Source organism: Natator depressus, chromosome 1, assembly GCF_965152275.1.
Source record: "Natator depressus isolate rNatDep1 chromosome 1, rNatDep2.hap1, whole genome shotgun sequence".
In the NCBI taxonomy this organism is placed as follows: domain Eukaryota; kingdom Metazoa; phylum Chordata; order Testudines; family Cheloniidae; genus Natator; species Natator depressus.
In genome coordinates, this window is record NC_134234.1 from 228,790,660 (window position 1) to 228,810,693 (window position 20,034).

The 20,034-nt window shown below is 38.5% G+C and overlaps 1 protein-coding gene across 2 annotated transcripts in view; it reads right to left on the reverse strand.

The window, feature by feature from the left end:
• Positions 1-309: 309 nt before the first annotated feature.
• The window catches only part of RASSF8 (Ras association domain family member 8), a 126,441-nt gene continuing 106,716 nt past the window's right edge, over positions 310-20,034 (reverse strand). For both annotated transcript variants that reach the window (XM_074937295.1, XM_074937303.1), the window contains exons 3-5: positions 9,884-10,770; positions 6,765-6,909; positions 310-5,297 (exon numbers count right to left, since the gene is read on the reverse strand). In XM_074937295.1, the coding sequence (XP_074793396.1) occupies positions 5,176-5,297; positions 6,765-6,909; positions 9,884-10,770 (1,154 nt within the window). In that variant the 3' untranslated portion in view covers positions 310-5,175. The remainder of the gene's footprint in view (positions 5,298-6,764; positions 6,910-9,883; positions 10,771-20,034) is intronic.

Genomic DNA, 20,034 nt, shown 5'->3' on the forward strand with positions numbered 1-20,034 from the left:
ACTCAGACCAGTGGTCTGCTCCTTTTCTCTCTCCCCCCTTGGGGTAAATTCCCTCTTTAGGCGAATAAATAGAGAGCCCAGATGCTCAGCTTATGTCCAACACAACTTCAGTTATGTTGACATAGTTAATGAATTTAGAATAAACATTTCTGAAAGCCTTTTAGATATATGTGCGGTATGCTGTCCTGTCTTCCTTTCATACCAGATATTCTTCAATGCACAAAAACTGTGACAACTGCAGTGTGTTAATGTGAGATGTACAATGCATGCCAACAAACCACGGATTGTAGAGACCCAATGATTCAGGGGAGATTTATTGTACTGGAGAATATCCAATATTTTTCTTCATAGCACTGAATAACAATTCATGAAAATAATCAGAAAATATAAGCTTTTTAAATGACAGTCAAAAGAGAAACTAATATAATTACATATAATACAGATTTCCATCTTGCAGTTAAAGCAAAGCAGTACTAAAAATGGTCATTTTTGTCTTCACAGTTAATGAGCATTGCCTCTCCTGTTTAAAGCTTCAGCAACTCAAATCTCTTAATCACTGTGTGATTATGTTCAGACCGAAGCTGCATCTGGGTTGTAAACATATTCTTCAAATCTTCCTCCTCTGTATTCTATAGAGTGGACACACTTAAATTCATTCTATTTGTGGGAATAATAAAGGTTTCAGAGATACCAACTATACATAAAATGAGGAATCATCACTAGAACTGTTCTCTCTCGAACCAGAATGAACTTTTTAAGGCTATAATTCAGCAAAGCGTGTGTGTGCTTAAGCACGTGCTTAAGTCGCATTGATTTCAATGAATTTTGAATCATGCCCTTTATGACTGTCAGTTTAACGACTAGCCCTAATTAGCATCTGCTTCAGCGATGTGCTGAACAGGGATGGATTTAAGCATATGCTTAAGTGCATTACTAAACTGGACTTAAGTGCATGTACTGTGTGTGTGTTTACGTAAATACTACACACATGCACACACAGTTACTGCCATTAGCTTTCTTGTGTTTGAACATTCTATACACTAGGGCAGAACCTGCACTTGTTTTGGTTTCTACAAACATAAAGAAGTGCCTGAAGAGAGCTATTGCAGCTTTCAATCAGGCACTGTATTGGCACTGAAAGCTTTATTTTGAAAACGATAAGCAGCAATACTGAATAAATAGATAGAATGATTGTTTTGTCATCTCCATACAGCCGATGGCCTTCATCCAAAACATTAAAATACTGTAGCAAATAAAACAAACATGCATGTTTCAATGTTCCAAAAAAAAAAAAAAGAGGCATAATATAAAAGTAACACTTTGACACTTATTTTAATACCGTACAGGCCATTAAAGATTATTTTCTGGAAAAAAATGAATAAAGTTTTGCTATTTACATAGATAATTAAGGCCCAATTCATTCTAAGTAATGCACACTGGGAAACTGTATACTTCAGTTCACTAAAAATCACAGGATCAATTTTTTCCCCACACTCATATAATCCCAATTCACCATAATGCAATACATAGTGTGCTTTTTTTTTTTAAAGGCAGTTATAGCCCCAATTAGAGGTTTTCCTCTCTCTAAAAGGTCTTCTCTTAATCACAAAGAAAAGTAATATTTGCAGATTCTGTAAGCTAGGATAGTGATGGAATGTTCGCTTTCAAGTTTCAGAAGATGGGTATCATTTTCAAAAATGCTTGAGTGACATGGGAGCCATTATGATCTTTCAATGAGATTTACTTTTTTTGAAAATTTTATCCTAAATCTTACTCTATTTTTCCATTTATCTCCCTTCCTACACTTGTGAGTGACAACATGAGGGATTCACACAGTTAATTTCCATTAGCAATAACAGGAGTCTTTCATATAAATGTCCTGTGCACTTAGAGGAAAATAGATAGTTGCATATTGAACTAGTTAATGAAAACAAAAATCTATATTTATTACGCTGGCCAGTATAGAATCTGGCACCTGTTAAAGTACATGCTGTTTTTGTTCTACTCACGCCCCTTTGACCAGGTTTGAAAACGCTTTTGAAAATGGAAGCATGATAAAAAAAAAAATCTACATTTCAAAAGGGTCACACGTTGATATGGAGTGAAACTCTTAATTCTTTATGATGCTGCGATTGAATCGAATAATATAATAAAAACACACAACTCTAGGGCATGCCATTTTTTTAGTTAATCTACAGACATGGCACAAACATAGGACCGTGTAAAGTTCAACACGTCAAGAAGATGGAAAATAAAGGGATTTTCTCAAATTTTTAAAAACATTTCAGTGAATGTATTGTTTTACTAACAGCAGCTCTGGAGCACCAACTGTTCTATTTACCCTCCTGGTGAGCAGAAGCAGTGAAAGCTCCTCAGGTGCCCTGATGATATTCTTCAGCTTTAACCTGGGGAGAGCAGAAGACGGGATGCTAGTCTCCAAACCCACTTACTGCTTGACCTCTCTGCCAAACAGCAGTCACCACTCATCTATGCTAAATTTAAACCAGTAAATTAAGGGGAAAGGCTCCAAATTTTATTACTGGAAAAATATCTTGAGCCATTCAAAACCCTGAGTTTTCTCACCCACCCACTTAAAGCACAATAAGACACACCATTCTTATGATCTTAGCACTCATGGAAATCAATGGGAGCTGGCTCAGACCCTTACTGCATAACAGGATAAGTACATTTATCTGCTTTAACAATCCTCTATATCAGTATGCAGAAAAGATTTGATTAAACTTTTCTTTGTGATTAAGTGACATAGGTTCTTTGCTATGCAACGCAATTTGGGCCCGATACTGCAAAGTGCCGACTGCCTGAACTCCAGTCGACTTCAAAGGGAGTTGAGGATACTAAGTATCCTACCAGATTGGGCCATTTGTTTGGCAAAACTGGACCTGGAAAGTAAGGCATATATGCCCCTTGGACACAGTATAATCTCCAAATTATTTGTGTGTTTTATATTAACAAATACATTTTTATATAAGAAAAAGTTATGAGCACAAACATACATGAGCACAGAATCATCAATAACTGATATGAAAAACTGAGCGTGGCAAAGATTTTTTTAGGCCAGAGCAGCACATTTACCAGTTTGTTCACAAGTAAAAAGAGACATGGATGCTGGCTATTTTTGAACTGAGTCTGTTCTTCACAGCCTCATTTGAAGTTGCTGTTAGTCTAAATACAGCAGCATTTTTAGTATTTCTGATGCTATTAATAAAAGAGAAATGCAAAAAAATTCCATTTAATGGTGATTCCTTCATCTCATGCTGTATCCTTCAAACTTTGATTTACTGTTTTGATGTGGAAATTCCTGGTCTTTTTTTAAATAGGAAAATTAATTTAGTATTTATCTGGGCACAAGTAAATCCAAGCAGGAGCATGTATATTTTAAAAATAAAAAGATTTCTAAAGTATTATTCTTTAATTATTAAAGCTTGGGTTTTTACTCACCAGGGATGAAATCCTGATCCTACTAAAGTCAAAAGAAGTTCTGCCATTGACTTCAATGGAATCAGGATTCTCCCTCTAGATTTTGATTTTTGGGGACCCGAAGGGCTAAATTCTGCTCTGGATGCACAGGTACGGCTCCCACTGAAGTCAAAGGGATCTGCAGGCATGCAATGGCAATATCTGGTGCTGTTATAATGGGCAGTCCAAATGCAATACATAAGGCCCAGATTCTGTAATCCGATCCATGCAGGTGGACCCCCCAGGTCGGCAAGAAGGAGTTCCACTGATGCCCATGGTGTTCTGCACAGACTCAGCACTGTGTCCACTGCATTGATCCGAGTGCAGGACCAGGGCCTAGCATCATAACCGCACTTTATTTGGAAGTGTTTACTTTTACATTCTGCTGGGGAGCCACTTTATCTAAACCTTGTTTTATTTTTGGTTGTACTAGGTGACCTCAAAATATTGTAAAAATAAATGGAAGTCTACTAGTGAATCTGTGAAAGTCTATCTTCTACCTCTCACTTGTAAAATACATGCTCTATAAAACCCTGAACAGAAATAATCTTGCATATCTAAGGAAAAACATGTTCCATAATATTTTGGGGAGCAGGAATGAAATCCTGGCCCCAATGACGTCAATGGGAATTTTGCTATTGATTTCAATGGGACCAGGATATCACCCCAGCTCTTTTAAATATCATTTTGCTAAATGGTGTGTGTGTTGATTTTTTTTTTATTTTTTTTTAGAATAGCAACATTTACAGGAAAATAAGAACACTGTCATTGCTGGTGAAAAAAAAAGTCAAAACCACACAGTGAGAAGCCTCACACCCCCTTTTAGTAAGACATATGATGAAGACCCCTTATATTGTTTCTCAAAAGGCATACACAGTGTGGCACAATATCTCAAATATACATTCTATATAATAAAATACTGTCTAACTAGTGCATCCTCAATCATATGCTGGAAATATCCTTACCAAGCCAGCTTTAAATTCCATAATATCTTTTAATGATTCATTCAAGGCAGAATCAATAGGAAGCTAATCCCACAAACTCACCTTTCAAGCCTAAAAAGGTAGCAATGGATGTGATGATGCATCATAATCCACAACGTAACAAACAAAATCAGTGGTTCGAGACTATTTTAAAGATACAGCACCCCCACAACACTCCTGTGTTTGTGAATTGTTAATGTGATGAAACACTGGACATTTATACACACAAAAAAGTCATCTGGTCAGACTGAGAAATACGATATTCTATAATTAGTCACAAGTTTAAAATAATAAAATAAACACCGTAAAGGTCAACATTCACACCACCATGGATTGCATGGAATAAATTAAACCTTAAACCAGTTGCAAACAGGTTCCTTCACTCTGCTCAGTCAGTGTTTTATTTATGCCTATACATCGAATAATACTTTTCTAAATGCTTCTGAAGTAGCAGTAATACAAATGAAGGCTTTTGCATCAATAGTTATTGGACAGTAACTTCAGCATTGCCAGCTGGGTAGCTACACAGTTCCTTTGTTCTTTTGCATCAGTGCAGGGGGTATGGCTCCACGTGGTGTGTAGAATGAAGAAACGCAACATGTGGTGGCTTAAAGAAGAAAAGCTTCTTTCATTCATCATTGGTAGAATCAAAAAGGAAGGAACTTATACTGTCCATGGTACCTTCATAGGTCCTCTCCAGAAGAGGTATATATTGTTATACATAAATGCCCTCAGGGTTAAAACCAGACGACAGTGGATTCTGTAGAATTCGAAGATTACTGGGGAGCTGCCTTGATGAACCTGGGCGTTTCAGGGACCCAGACTGAAATGTTGTCTCTACACAAAAAAGATGATAATTAGTCTGATTTACTTAATAATTACTAAATATTATTCATAACATTTAGAGAACACACTTATTCCCTGGTGTACCAGTGTACTTGGGTGCAGCACAACCATAGCCATTTACATAGAATCAGCCACGCCATCAGGGGGCTCGTTCACCTGCACATCTACCAATGTGATATGTGCCATCATGTGCCAGCAATGCCCCTCTGCCATGTACGTTGGACAAACCAGACAGTCTCTACATAAAAGAATAAATGGACACAAATCAGACGTCAAGAATTATAACATTCAAAATCAGTCGGAGAACACTTCAATCTCTCTGGTCACTCAATTACAGACCTAAAAGTGGCAATTCAACAAAAAAACTTCAAAAAACAGACTCCAACAAGAGACTGCTGAAATGGAATTAATTTGCAGACTGGACACCATTAAATTAGGCTTGAATAAAGACTGGGAGTGGATGTGTCATTTCACAAAGTAAAACTATTTCCCCATGTTTATTCTCCACCGCCACTGTTCCTCAGACGTTCTTGTCAACTGCTGGAAATGGCCCACCTTGATTATCACCACAAAAGGTTTTCCCCCGCCCCCTCCTCTCCTGCTGGTAATAGCTCACCTTAAGTGATCACTCTCGTTACAGTATGTATGGTAACACCCATTGTTTCATGTTCTCTGTGTATATAAAATCTCCCCACTGTATTTTCCACTGCATGCATCCAATGAAGTGAGCTGTAGCTCACGAAAGCTTGTGCTCAAATAAATTGGTTAGTCTCTAAGGTGCCACAAGTCCTCCTTTTCTTTTTGCGGATACAGACTAACACGGCTCCTACTCTGAAACCTTACATAGAATAGATACGCAGGTGACTGTAGAATGGTTGACATTTAGACACACAACTGCCACTCATTTTAATGTGAGTTGTTAGTTGGCTTTGAAAATATAACCCCCCCACACACCCAGACAGTGCACATATATAGTAGGATGCATGTAGACATGCACCCAAACTACCAACTCCCTGCCCTCCTAAAAGAAACACCATGGCATCATTAGCAGAAGGGCTCTACACAAGGGTTGACAATAAAGGCCTTGGAAAAAGGAGTGTTTGCAGAAGATTTTTGAAAAGTGGAAGGTATGGGCTGAGATGAAGGTCCAGGGAGGACTTGCAGGGCTGTCACAGCAGAAGCTCAGTTACCTGCTAGGTACAACAGTGGTTGCACCACTGGCACAACCATAAGTTGCATGAGTATATTTCAGGGGGGTGTGTGTGTGTGTGTGTGTGTGTGTGTGTGATTTTTTAATGTATGAAAAAAGAGAACTTGCATAGCATGCTCTTGCTACTTAGTTATCATTATCTGCTAGTCCCTCAATATAAAAAGAGTTCATTTGATGTTTACTGTATTAGTATTAAAGGAAGAGAGAAGAGTATTTTTTTTTCCCTTACAAAACTTTCAATTTTGTACCTCTTTCGAGCTGTGTGAGAGAAGCCTCCACTTCAATAGGGTCTGCTGGAAGCACTGTGACCTTTGTTCCTGTTTGCTGGATAAATTGTTGGAGATTTACTTGTCTTAGCTCCTTCGTTAGCTGCTCCAGTTCTTGTTCTCTGTCCTAAACAGAAAGGGGGAAAATAAGTCTGTTTAGAGGTGGGTAAGTCTGGAACAGCCGTTCAAAATTCTATCCATCCATTTGTCTCTGGGGCAAGTAATTTTTTTTCTTTGATGGGTAAATAGAAAGTTAGTTTTTAAGATATTGTTTTTTTTGAAAGATGGTTTGCTGCATAACTTACAAAAGTAAAATGATACTGAGTCACGTGGACTTATCTACTTGTTAGCAGTTATCAGATCTTTATATTTGCTTCCTTGTCCTCTCTCAGACACTACTCAAGTCACCTGAACAGAAACGTAGCACAACAGCAGCAAGAGGCCCTGATAATCCATATCCTGAATGCTACAGAGGCTAACCTTTTGTTTAAGGCACTGGCCAGAACCCTGAAAATCTGGCTCTAATTTGTGGTTCTGCCACAGATTTCTTGTATAATTTGGGCAAGTCACTTAATACCTCCATGCCTGAGTTTCCCATCCGTAAACTGGCGATGATACTTCCTTTCTCTGTACCCTTTGTCTTGCATATTTCAACTGTAAGCATTTCTGGGCAAGGACTGCTTCTTGCTATGGGTGTGTACAGTGTCTAATAAGTACATTTCAGAGATTGCTCTGGTTTTAAGAAAATAAGTCCTCACAGATTTTTGCCAAAATTCTTCAGAATCTATTTTGTCTCAGCTTGCATTAATATCTTACATTCCGAAATCATGCACTCAAATGTCAGGAAATTCCAAAAATGGATATCCCCCCCCCCCCCATGTTAACTCTGTATTTGTTTACTCTATCCTATAAAATACACAAAAACAGTAATGCACTGAGGCATTCATTGAACAAAAGGAAGAGGATCAGAAGACATTAAAAACATGTAAGTAGCAATACTAACAGTGTGAATAACCTCAGCCTTTGGAATTTCCTGACTTGAGTGCTGGAGGGTAAAATTTTCAAAAGTATCCAAGTCCCATCGAATTAAGCTCCTAAATCACTTAAGAGCTTTTGAAATTTTTCCCTTGAGGTCTCACACCTAATGTTGCATCAATGCTTTTTTTTTGCATTTTAAATCTTCTCCTTTTCTAAAAATGCCAATGGCAAGGAAAGAAAGGAAAATTGCTAAATCACAGCACATGCTTGACTGAAGGTGTCCTTAAAAATACAGAAGGAGAAGAGTGATTAGGAAATTCTCACATGCGTACATGAAAATGCTGACTTTACATGTTCATAGCCTTAGAACTACTGAACCAATTTTCTTCCCTTCCTTATTATTCAGCAAAGACCATAAAAAACAAGCCACATTTAAAATTTCTAATTTCAAATCAGTTAGTTATGCAAGCACTAACACTTCAATCTGAGATTATAGAGAAACATATATCCCCCTCTCCCTTGCAATAACTCAAACACAGCTGAACTGATTTTGCTCAAACTTTCTGGAAAAAAAAAATCTTTAGTTTGAGAACAAGCACTGAAAATTTAGCCTACTAGGAATTTGCTTGCGACAGCCAGAGCATGTGAGAATGGGAGTCTGAACTGAGTGAGCCTCAGTGGATGTTATCAGCATTGTTATTTAACTAAAATAAATAAATGAAAAGGGGGTTCTCCTGGCATCACAGTAACTAAAAGGATAATTTGTAATGTCACTAGAGGCTGGGGATGGGTGGCTAAACATATATGCTTAGAGTTTCATGTGTTTTTTTCAGATGCCCATATTAACCATATTTTTATTTAGTAAAAACAGCTTAAATTGATATGGTACTGGAACCTGTGATTCTAAGGATCCCCAAGTCCTTTACATAGTGACAGCAGAATCATTTCACACTACTCAGCTACCGTGGAATGCAGCAGCAGTTTAGTACAGGATATTAAAATAAATAACAGTGCTAAAACCAACTGAAACTGAGTGCCTTAATTCTAGGGTGCCTGGGATATTAGACATACCAGGAATAGGGAAATTTGCTTCCCAGTGTCATTGTATCCCCCCTTGCCACTATTTGCTACAAACTGGATTTCCATTTATATTCATTATTTCATGCTCTACTTAGGTCCAAGTGACACCATTAACTTTTGCAGGAAATAAAAAACAAACAGTGACTTGATTCTCCGGTGACATGGGCTCTATAATTGCTTGAGGTAGACAGAAAACAGAATCTTGAACTCAAACAAGTCAGGTAGGAAAAAGGAAGAGCTAGTCTCCAAACAATTGTTTTATAACCTATTAGTTACTTTAACACACCCATTCTGATACTACTTTTGGATCTGTATCTTTTTTCTAAATACTATGCTCATGGAAGATTCTGGAGAGCAGCACTAGATGGCTCTGGGTGCTGCCTCTGCCGCAGGCGCCACCCCCGTAGCTCCCATTGGCCACAGTTCCCGGCCAATGGGAGCTGCGGAGCCAGCGCTCAGGGCAGGGGCAGGGCGTGGAGCCCCCCTGGCAGCGCCTCTGCCTAGGGGCTGCAGGGACATGTCGCCACTTCTGGAGAGCCGCATGAAGCCAGGTAGGGAGCCTGCCAGCCCTGTGCCAACCAGACTTTTAATGTCCCGACTGGTCAGCAGTGCTGACCAGAGCAGACAGGGTCCCTTTTCAACCGGGTGTTCTGGTTGAAAATTGGACACCTGGCAACCCTACTGCCTGCCACTGAACCTGCAACTAGAGGTGAAATGTTCTGTGTTGCATTCAGCACTAATTCCTCAAGTAATTGAGTCCCTCTGAATATTTAAAGAGCAAGCACACAAAAATCTTTATCATCTAACCTGAGAGACTAAGGGGCAGGGGAATGAGACAGAATCACTTATGTCATGGGATTAGGACTGGCTGGTCCAAAAATTGCAAATTCTGAAAATTTCTGATGGAGAAAAGACAGACAAGTTTTTCACAAACATCATCATGGAAGATTTCCCCTGTTTTTCTAACCAGCTCTGTCAGATCTTTGACTAATTAAAAACTTAAACCTGCTATCTTTCCCCAGGCAGAAAAAAAATGTTCTTACCTGTAATCTTTTGGTGGCTTGGCCCAATGACCTTTCTACAGCTTTAATGCCATTTTCTAGCCTCAGACTCTGTTGGCCCTGAATATCAATTTCACTTTTCATCTTTTCAATCTTCTCTTTGACTTCTTCTTCATTCACCTGCGACTCCTGAACTTCCCGGTGCAACTTCTCTGCTTCAAGGCCACTCTCCATTCTGTGGATTTGAGCCATATAGTCTTTTAACTTGCTCTCGCACTCCAGGATTCTTTGCCTGATCTCCAGGAGTTGTTCCCTCAACTGCTTCTCATTCTCTTGCTCAATCTGCAGTTCATTTTCCCAGAACTCTTCCTCTTCAATCTCTACTTCATTTCTTTTGATTTTCTGTTCGAGTTTGATAATTTCCTCTTCCAGGCTGGAATTGTACTTCTGTTCCCAGTACCTGATTTCAGCCTCGTTTGAGTCCAGCTGCTTCTCAATGGACTGAAGCTTCTCAGTCTGGAGGTGGATCAGTTTTTTCAACTCTTCAGCTGTTGTTTTATAGTTGAGCACCTTTTGCTTGAACTCAGATTCTTTACCTTTCCCAAAAATGTCCATTAACCCTTTTGCACCCCCAGTGAAGGTCAAAGATTTCCTTTTTGGCTCTCTCCTTTTTATTAATTTGTCATTCTGAGGCCTTAGCTTGGCTAATGGAGGTAAGCTTTGTCGGTACAAAGTTCTTTCAGGTATTCGAGCAACACTGTCTGAAGTCGGCCTCTCGCTGAGAGATGGCCCTGTGCGGCGTAATATTAACTGCACATCACTTGCATACTGTCCCCATTTGTTCAATGAAATTATAGGATTTTCATGAGGTGCCAAATGCCTCTCTGTATCTCTCCATTTTTCTATCAATGTGTATCTTCCAGTACGACCTAGGGGAGAAAGAATAATGAGAAAGGTGAAAATTGCATGTGTAATACCTAAAACAGTCCAACAGAGGGAACTATTGGCTAAGGATATATACTGACAAGTTATAAGAGTGCTGCATAGTCTAGATAATCCAATCATACATTTTAAGGCTAGGAGGAACCATTACGATAATCTAGTCTGATTTCCTGAACACCACACATGATAGAATCTCATCCAGTAGTTCCTGGATCAAACTCAATATCCCAAGTTCCATGTCAGAGCATTAGTCTCCCACTGATTTTCGAGAGTACGTTTAAGAAGTGGTATATGGGAGGTAGATGTACAACTCTAAATTACAACAGGATTAGCATAGATTTTTTTTGTATGTACTTCCAATACAATGCTTTAAAAATTATTAGTCTACACAGCATTAATCTATTATTATTTAGATTGCAATTGCACCCATAAGGAGCAAAGTGCTTTCCAACACAGATGAAGACAGTAATCTACTATACTAGAACAGGTTTTAAGTGAAGGCAATAACATCTATTTTGAAAAATTTTGCGCAAAGTAATACAGTGGGTGCCCCGACTCTTTTTAGTCATGAATTGTGCTAAGACAAGTTCTGTTAGCATACAAGAGTAAATGAACAAATTAGTACTGGGTTTCCTTTGAATTTGTGATTTGAAACATAATACCTCATGGAAGCTGTAGGACAAGAAATCATATTTTCACTTTGCATTTCAATATAGCAAGCCACCTAGTCTACATTATAACAGTGACCCAATTAACTCTGAATTCTAGCAATGGGAAAAGATGAGAGTTTATTATTAGAAAATGACAAATCAGAGACTAGAAAAGTTTCTAAGGATATTTTCTATCTCCACCTATATAATTTGCAAAATTAAATTCTGTGTTCTCACCTGGACAAAAAGTCATCAGTTAGTGGCCACTGTTATAAAGACCATAACCCACAATTAAATCCCTAGTTAACCAAGACGATGCTGACACAGCATTATTCTAGTCTAGGCCATGATCAGCATTGTGTTAATTAACGTGATTGCTGACAACCATGTCCAGACTTCAATACAGTAGACGAGGCTAAAGAGACACCACTAGAGGATGCCAAACTTGGTGATTGCGGATACGTGGCTCAGAAAATTTACATAGCAGCGACCAATCAGATCTTTTTTTGGGCTTCAGAGGATTCAGAAAAATGCTCCGATATGTTGAATCCTTTTACGATTACTGTGACGATCTCTGACCTCTATCCAAGCAGCTGGCTTTACGATGTAATGTGGTTATATTTTCAATAGAGAAAATAAATTATGTTTTTGCTGCCACCAAATTATCCCTTACATATTTATTCATGACCCAGGGTCATCTCCTCCTTGCATTCCTCTATAATTAGATCCAACAGAATTAGATTTTTATTTTTTATAAATTCAATGGATATTCATATTTATTTGTAATCATTTCCCCATTTTTATTGATTAAAATGTTCACAGTTGCATGAAATTATGGAAGGGGCTAGAAAATAGGTAGGAGATCAGCCAATTATTTAGATATTGAGATTCAAAAAGTTAAAGCTTTATAACCAAACACAAACTGTCAACATCACATGTCAAAACATATAAAGTAAATATCCTTAAATCAGACTCAAATATTTTCTCAGGCAAAGTAGGAAAAATACTGCTTATCCTTAAATTTCAATTAGCTCTACAGAAATTTTTCCCCCCATCAGTTGGTGGGTGGGTGGGTGGGTGTGTGTGGTGAAACCGACATTTACCAATACAAATTTAATCCTTCCAAGCCGATCTATAATACTGCATATGAAGCCAACATGTTAGTCTCCTTCTCCCCACTCCCGCGCCGCATTATTTTTTAAACACTATTGTTATTTTAAAATAAATCAGTCTTCACAGGTAGGGAAAAATAAAACTGAACTCCCCCTACCTTGTGAAGACTGATTTATTGAAAAGTAAAGGAGTACTATGGAAAGGGATCTGGGGGTCAGAGTGGATCACAAGCTAAATTTGAGTGAACAGTGTAACATGGCTACAAAATATTATATTAAAAAAAGTAGCATTATATTTAAAAAAAAGAACTGGGAAAGAGTCTAACTGCTTTCAAAGCATGCTGTGCAATAGTTTGTGACAAAGCTCCATAACTATTAGTTATCAGAAAAATGTAATCACATGCTCTCTTAATACAACCTCTCAAATACATTCTTCAGGGGAAATCAGAATGAGCCAGGCAGTGCTGGATTTCATCACTTAATAAGTGCCTGAAATGCAAGTCTTTTTAAAATTTCTCCTTTTTCGAAGCAATTGTAATTGTTCCTTATCCCAGGTAAATGTGAACAATGGATGTCTATGGGATAGAATTTCTTCCCTTTTTCAGCTTTGTACACACTAAGGGTATGTCTACACAGCCTGTGGGGGTGAGCCTCCCAGCCCAGGAGGCTTCAGAACCTGAGTTCCAACCCAAGCTACAACTTCAAAGCACTGTCTACACAGATTTTTAGAGAGCTAGTCCGAGCCTGTCTACCTTGATTCAGAGGCTCGTTGCCATGGGGCTGTATAGACATACCCTTATTTAAGAGACTGATGGGGAGTTAAGGTTATATCAGAAGAAGTCCATGAGAGAGCCATCTGGGGAGATCCAAAGCAAAGATAACCATTCCCCAAACCACTACTCCTTTCCAAACATCAAAAGGTATTTTAATCTTGTGTAGAGTTGCCTCTGGCTTGCAATTACATTTTCTCAAGACAGCACCCTCAGATAGAATTTTTAGGACGCACACACACAGAGTGCTGTTGTAGGTCAACTAGTTGGTATCATCTGATATCGTCAGATCATCCTTGGAAATCATGTTTTACAGCATATAGATAAAGCGTCCGAAATTATTACTTCTGTATCACTTTGGGAGCTCCCACTTCACTATGCCCAGGAACTAAACATTAGCTTGAGAGGGATTGACTAGAAGAGAGAAAACTAGAGCTGACTAGTCATATTAACAAGACAAGGTGGATGTAAGATCAGTTATTGGATCACCATCTGTTGGTGAGAGAGAAGCTTTTGATCCTACACAGAGCTCTTCTTAAGGTAGCCCAGACCCAAAGAAGAGCTCTGTGTAACCTCAAAAGCTGGTCTCTCTCACCAACAGAAGTTGGTCCAATAAAAGATATTCCCTCATTCAATTTGTCTCCCTAATACCCTGGGTCTGACATGGCTACAACAACATTGCATATAGTCATATTAATAATATTTAGCCAGTTAGCAAGAGGGAAGGGAAGAATAGGTCTCAATACATTTCCTCAGAGGGGAGAGGGTATGTAAGTAAAGACTACCCACTGTTCCCACCCCCATGAAAGAGATAGACAAAATGAGGCAAGTAAAAATGGAAACCGCAGGCCAAATTCAAAACTAAAAACCTCTTTATAGTGACTCAAGATAAGCACTGGAGGAAATTCTATCAGTGTACCAATCTACTTGGCTGAAATTCTTGGAATCAGTTTTAATGTTTATTGGAATAAAGTAGTTGAAAAAGAGCCAATGTGCCAAGAGACACAGCTGTAGATTTGCCAACCCAAAATATTCTACATTTAACATGCAGTATCTTAAGAGTTTGTACTAAGCATCCATGTCACTATTGGTAAATCAAGCCTAATGCAGTTCACCACGGCAAATTAAACACTACAAATCCAGGAGAGGAAAAACATGTTCCAGGATCTCAGAGCAAAGGTTGTAGCTTTGCACTCTACATTGTTAATCCTAAACGCTCATAGCTCTTTTATCTTACAGTCACAGTAATGCTACGAATGTTATTTTGTGTCAAAGAGCCAGGTTCAAATAAACCTTGTAAATCTAAACAGCAGCCCACTGGGTGAGTGCTTGGCATGCAGTTTCCATTCAGTTTGCTACTAAATGCACTACTGTAAAGCAACATGAGAACAAGATAAAATAAGGGGATAAACATGGCACTCTCAAAAGAAAATGCAAGAAGGATATTTACTGAGGTGCTGGACAAAAACATAGCTGTTCGTATCTTGGGTTATGGTTCAAGGTCAACATACAATCTTAAAACAATAAACTTAATGGTCCCAACTCAACCCAAAAAACTGTGGCCCAGATTGCAGAGTTAGTGATTTTATATAGTGCAACAACCATGCTTTGAATCCAGTGCCGCCCTAAAACAAAATAACCTTTTATCCCAGGTAAATATTTTTTGGTTTGTTCTCCAGGCCACTTATGGTATAGATTAATCCTCTTTGCTGTAAACAAACCTCAAACTCTAGTTATGAGAATGCTAATTCACAAGTAAAAATGCAACCAAAGTTCATTCAAAACAAACCTCAGAACGTTTCAGAATCAGAAACCTTTAAAGCTAAATTGTTGTTTGTAATCTGCCAGCATTAGCAAAGAAAGACAAGCTGCTTTGATTCCTAATAAAGACCAGCGGTTCTCAGGTTAAAGAAAAATTCACTGTGTTCTGTTTCTTGCAGCATATGTTCCATGCCAGCAACTCGTGACTCAGTAAGACATAGTGTTTCTTTCTGAATTGTGCAGTTTAGATATCTAATCACACAAATCCGTACAAAAAATGATGTTGAGAGAACATTAAAGTTGTACAGTTAAGCATCAAAAGGCATAAAATGTCAAAAGCTAAGGTTGCATGCACAATTTTAACACTGACCCCTTGTGCATATTTATCATGATACAATCTTTATTTACAATGCCTGCTTACTACATCCCAAACAATACAATTACACATTTTTCTCTACTCACTAAGGTACATGGGTAGCATCTTAGAATAGTCTTATTTTTGTACGTGTCTGCTGGGTCAATGTGCCAATGAAAATGATTTGTCTATCGAGGGACAAATGATATAGTAAGTTCATTATTGATAGAAAAGGAGTCAGAAGTCCTGTACTACACAATTTCCCTTCAGACAAGCAGCAATTCAGGAGAAGCTAGTGATAAATGCAGGTCCCCTACATAAGCCAACAATTTTTCCACTAGTAGCCTAATATTGTTACACTTCCATCAGAAGTACACAGTGTAATAAGGACTGTACTTTGCAGTTTTAATATAAAATTACTTCCATTGACTGAAAGTATGAGTTTGTATTTTTTTTTAAATTGGCAAGATCATGTATAGAGGTTTGGCCCCAGCTCCTTCTACAGCTCATAGACATCCCTTTTTCAGACAGCCAGAGTTAGCTTTAACAAGTGAGCTGTGCCAGCCACTGCTACACTGGAGGGTCAGGACGTAAACACCAGCACCTTGCATGGCAGGCCACTCTACTGCTGGTCTGGCATTGACCTTAGTTTTAGGGTATAAGAGAGACACAGTTACATGGAACTATGATTAAACTAATGAAATATAGTTACTGTGGAATTAAGGTCTTTTTTAAACTAACCTGAAAAATGTGGATTTGTAGATCATACTTCATGACTATATAGTTTATAATTAAAAATGAGCAGGCTTCTGGTCCTATTTAACAGTGATCATTTTAAACCCTCTGTTTAAGTTTAGCACTTCGGTTACAATCATCCCACACAGGATTATTTCTGTTAGTTAAAAACCAGTGGAAGTTCAAAGTAAAAGTGGTACCATTTCCACTCCCATGAAATACCTTTGCTGGGTCTGTAATACAACTGACCACCAATACTGCATTTAAAATCAAACAACACATTTTCACAATTGCACCGCTCAATGTGTGATACACACACCCTGAGCTCTTTTGGGCAGAGACCATCTGTATTTGTTATATGTCTGCTCAGTGCAATTGGGCTAGGGCCTCTAGTTATTACCACAATACAAATAATAAACAGTATCAGTAGCAATGATAATGAAAGCACAGAATATGATTTCAATGGGATGGTCCAAATTTGAACTAAATACAAGGACATTTAGTCACCTGTGCTCCTGCCTTCTTCGTAAGACCTCAGAAATCATCTTTTTGCTCTGTTTATACACAGCGGGGTCCTGCTCCGTAACTAGAGCTCCTAGACACTATGGTAATACAAATAATAATGTCCCTTTAATAGCCTTGCTGTGCTTGTGTACCAGATCAAGCCAGACTTCTCTCCCTCCCACTGCACCTCCCATTGCAGAAGCAACATCTACTCTTGTACTATGAAATGTGAGGTGTGAAGAAGAGCACTGTGCTTGTGCCTCAGTCTGGATTCCTAACATGCCAAGATATTGGCTCTTCTCTTGATCCTGACACAACAGTTTTCATTGGTAGATCTTGGGATTAGTAGGGGCCCTCACTGCAGCGGAGGACAAAAAGACAGAAAGGTAAGTGAAGGAATCGAGAGAAAGAATGTGAGACTTTCGGAAAAGAAAATCAGTGACTTCACCATCCCCAGTCTTCATAAGCCAACCAGCACAAGACAAGAAGGATCAAGAAGAGATGGTAATATGAACAAGGAATGAGAGAAGGGAAAGAAGGAGAAAAAACCCTGAGAAGCAGGACAAATTATATAGAAAGAGGGAGAGGTGCAATCAATAAGGTGGGTTTTTGGTGGTAGGGTAAAGCAAGGAGAGAAGAAAACAAAACAAAAACAAAAACAGCAGGACCTAAAGGATCCAGGGTAAGAATGACACACCAATGGGTTGGGCAAAGAGAGACAGTGACATGGGGCAGAAGAACAAATGAAAATCCCAGAGCGTCCCAGTTAGAAATGAAGAGATTCATTCTGTGAGGCCCAAACCATGAATAGTATAGAGAAGGTAGAGCAGGTTCTTCTGTTCACCTTCTCTCATCATACAGAAGGACAAGGGGACATTCCCTGGAATAAAAAACAGCAAATTTTTAACTCACAAAAGTAGTACTTCTCCCTTGCAATATACACTCAGCTTTTGGAACTCACTGGCATAATATAACACTTATTAGGATTCAAAAAGATAACAACAATATCCAGAGTTACAACAGTCAGGATTAATAGCCACCAAGAGTTTGGAAGGAATATAAACTCTCATACTTCAGGACTTAAACCAAATTCTAACTGCTGGGGATTAGAGGAAGTTTTCCCGGTTGTCAGGTTATTCCATAGGTTAAGGTGTCTACCACCACGGTTCTTCCACTTCGTTCTGACATGTGGCACTGGCCATAGTCAAAGACAAAAACAGTGGACTCGATGGACCTTGGCTCTGGTCCAATCTGGCAATTGCTAGTCAAGATGTGACCGCTATAAAAACAGCTAGAAAAGAGAGCCATTTGTTTATCTAATGTAAGACACAAATAGGACTAATCTGGTCCCTTTACTATCTGTTTGGATCTCTCACATGTGGCATTCTAACCCCAAGAAAGAGATGGAAGAGAGAGAAATTTAACTCTGTCTTATATATCATGACAATTTAAAAGGCTGTTTTCTAACATGGCTGTTTTTAGAGAGAGATTACACTGGCTGAACTGTACTTTTAATCAACTTTTTTTTTTTAAAGGTGTGAAACATTTTAGGTTAGATTTTGTTTGATTTAGCAAAAGTAGTAATGCTAAAGCTCTAATGGCATTGATGGAAAAATAATTGCGAGTAATTTTAATAAAAATTTAAGGTTTGAACTCAATACCTTTGAACTATGAAGCTGACATTTGATCCACTAAGTGACAGAGGCTTAAGCAATTTAAATCCATAGCAATTTAAAGGCATGATTCTGGTTACCTGAGAACTCATTTTCCATTAAATGCCAAGAATGATTAAAAGAATAAAAAAAGTAAAAGTAAAGACTAGAGAGTTTAAATTACTATGTGCTCCCATGATCTCAGAAAGTAATGGAAATCAGATTTAGATCCTAGTCTTATAAAAACCAAACACAGACGCTCAACTATACTGATGTAAACAGTCCTATTAAATTCAATGGGTAAAAGTGAGTAAAGTTATTCATGGGCAAAAGTATTTACGTGACTAGGGCTTATCTACATGTCAAGTTACAGTGCGGCAAGCCAAGGTGTGAATGTACAGTGCACCACTTTGCTGCACAGTAATGTCCCATGTGGACACTGCTACAGCACAGCAGAAGTCCTAGAACGCTACTGTACACCAAGATGCACTCTGGGACTTTCAGTGGACTGTAGCAGTGTCCATACAGGATAATCCTGTACAGCAAGCTGATGTGCTGTAGATTCACACCCCACCTTGCTACATGGTAACTTGCCATGTAGACAAGCCCTGAGCTTATGATGACCTCCTTCAATAGGAAAGTGTGAGCGCAAGGTAATACCCCTATATTCAGGCAAGCTATTATTTTACTATAAAATACTTTGCACTCCTCTATTGCCTTCCATCTGAGCATCTCAAAGTGCCACACAAACATTAAGCCTTACACATGATATAACAATTTTACAGATGGGTAAAGCCAGGCAGAAGATGTTTGAGTAAGCAGCTTGCCCAAGATCAGAGAGCAAGTCATGGCAGATTTGATGATAAAACAAGTTTGGCTCACACTTGCATTCTCTACCACTAGACAAGACACTCCACCTTATTAACAGGAGCAGCAAAAAACAATTTATTTTATGTGATGACAGTGTTATTAGGTCTGTGGAAAAAAAGTCAGAAAACTTATTTGAGCAAGTCAATATCCCAGATTCTAAAACACAAAGTTGTGGGGTCATCCCATCTCACTGCTATCTTATACGTCCATTCTATTAACAACTCTGTCTTTAGAAACTGCAAAGAATGTCATAAGTTACATATTTAATTTGCAGTGTTTTTGTAGCCGTGTCGGTCCCAGGGTATTACTGACACAAGGTGGGTGAGGTGATATCTTTTATTGGACCAACTTCTGTTAGTGCAAGAGACAAGCTTTTGAGCTATAAAAGACCTGAAGAGCTCTATGTAACTTGAAAGTTTGTCTTTCACCAACAGAAGTTACTCCAATAAAAAGATATCACTTCACCCACCTGTTCTCTCTAGAAGTAACATATGCAAGTTTTAAGCTGTACTACTTTATACTACATGATTACTTCAGTGTTTCTGTAATAACAAACCTGAGTTTGCACTTTGATTTTTTTTTTAAACCCAAACTCAAGCAATAATGTGCTCCTTTTTTCTAATCCACTGTCGATTTGGTGCAACTCAGTTTCATCTTGGAGCTTTTACAACAGGTGTGTTCCACAGCCAACTCTGGTGTTTTCTTCAATGGAAATTACTTGCCAAAAAAGGTAGCATTTATGTGATTTCCCAGATCTAATCCCAGCTAAGCCATAAAATGCTGTAATGCAGATTTGGAACAACTTTAACAAATCTTTGCTCTTTCTTCATGAGTCCATCTCT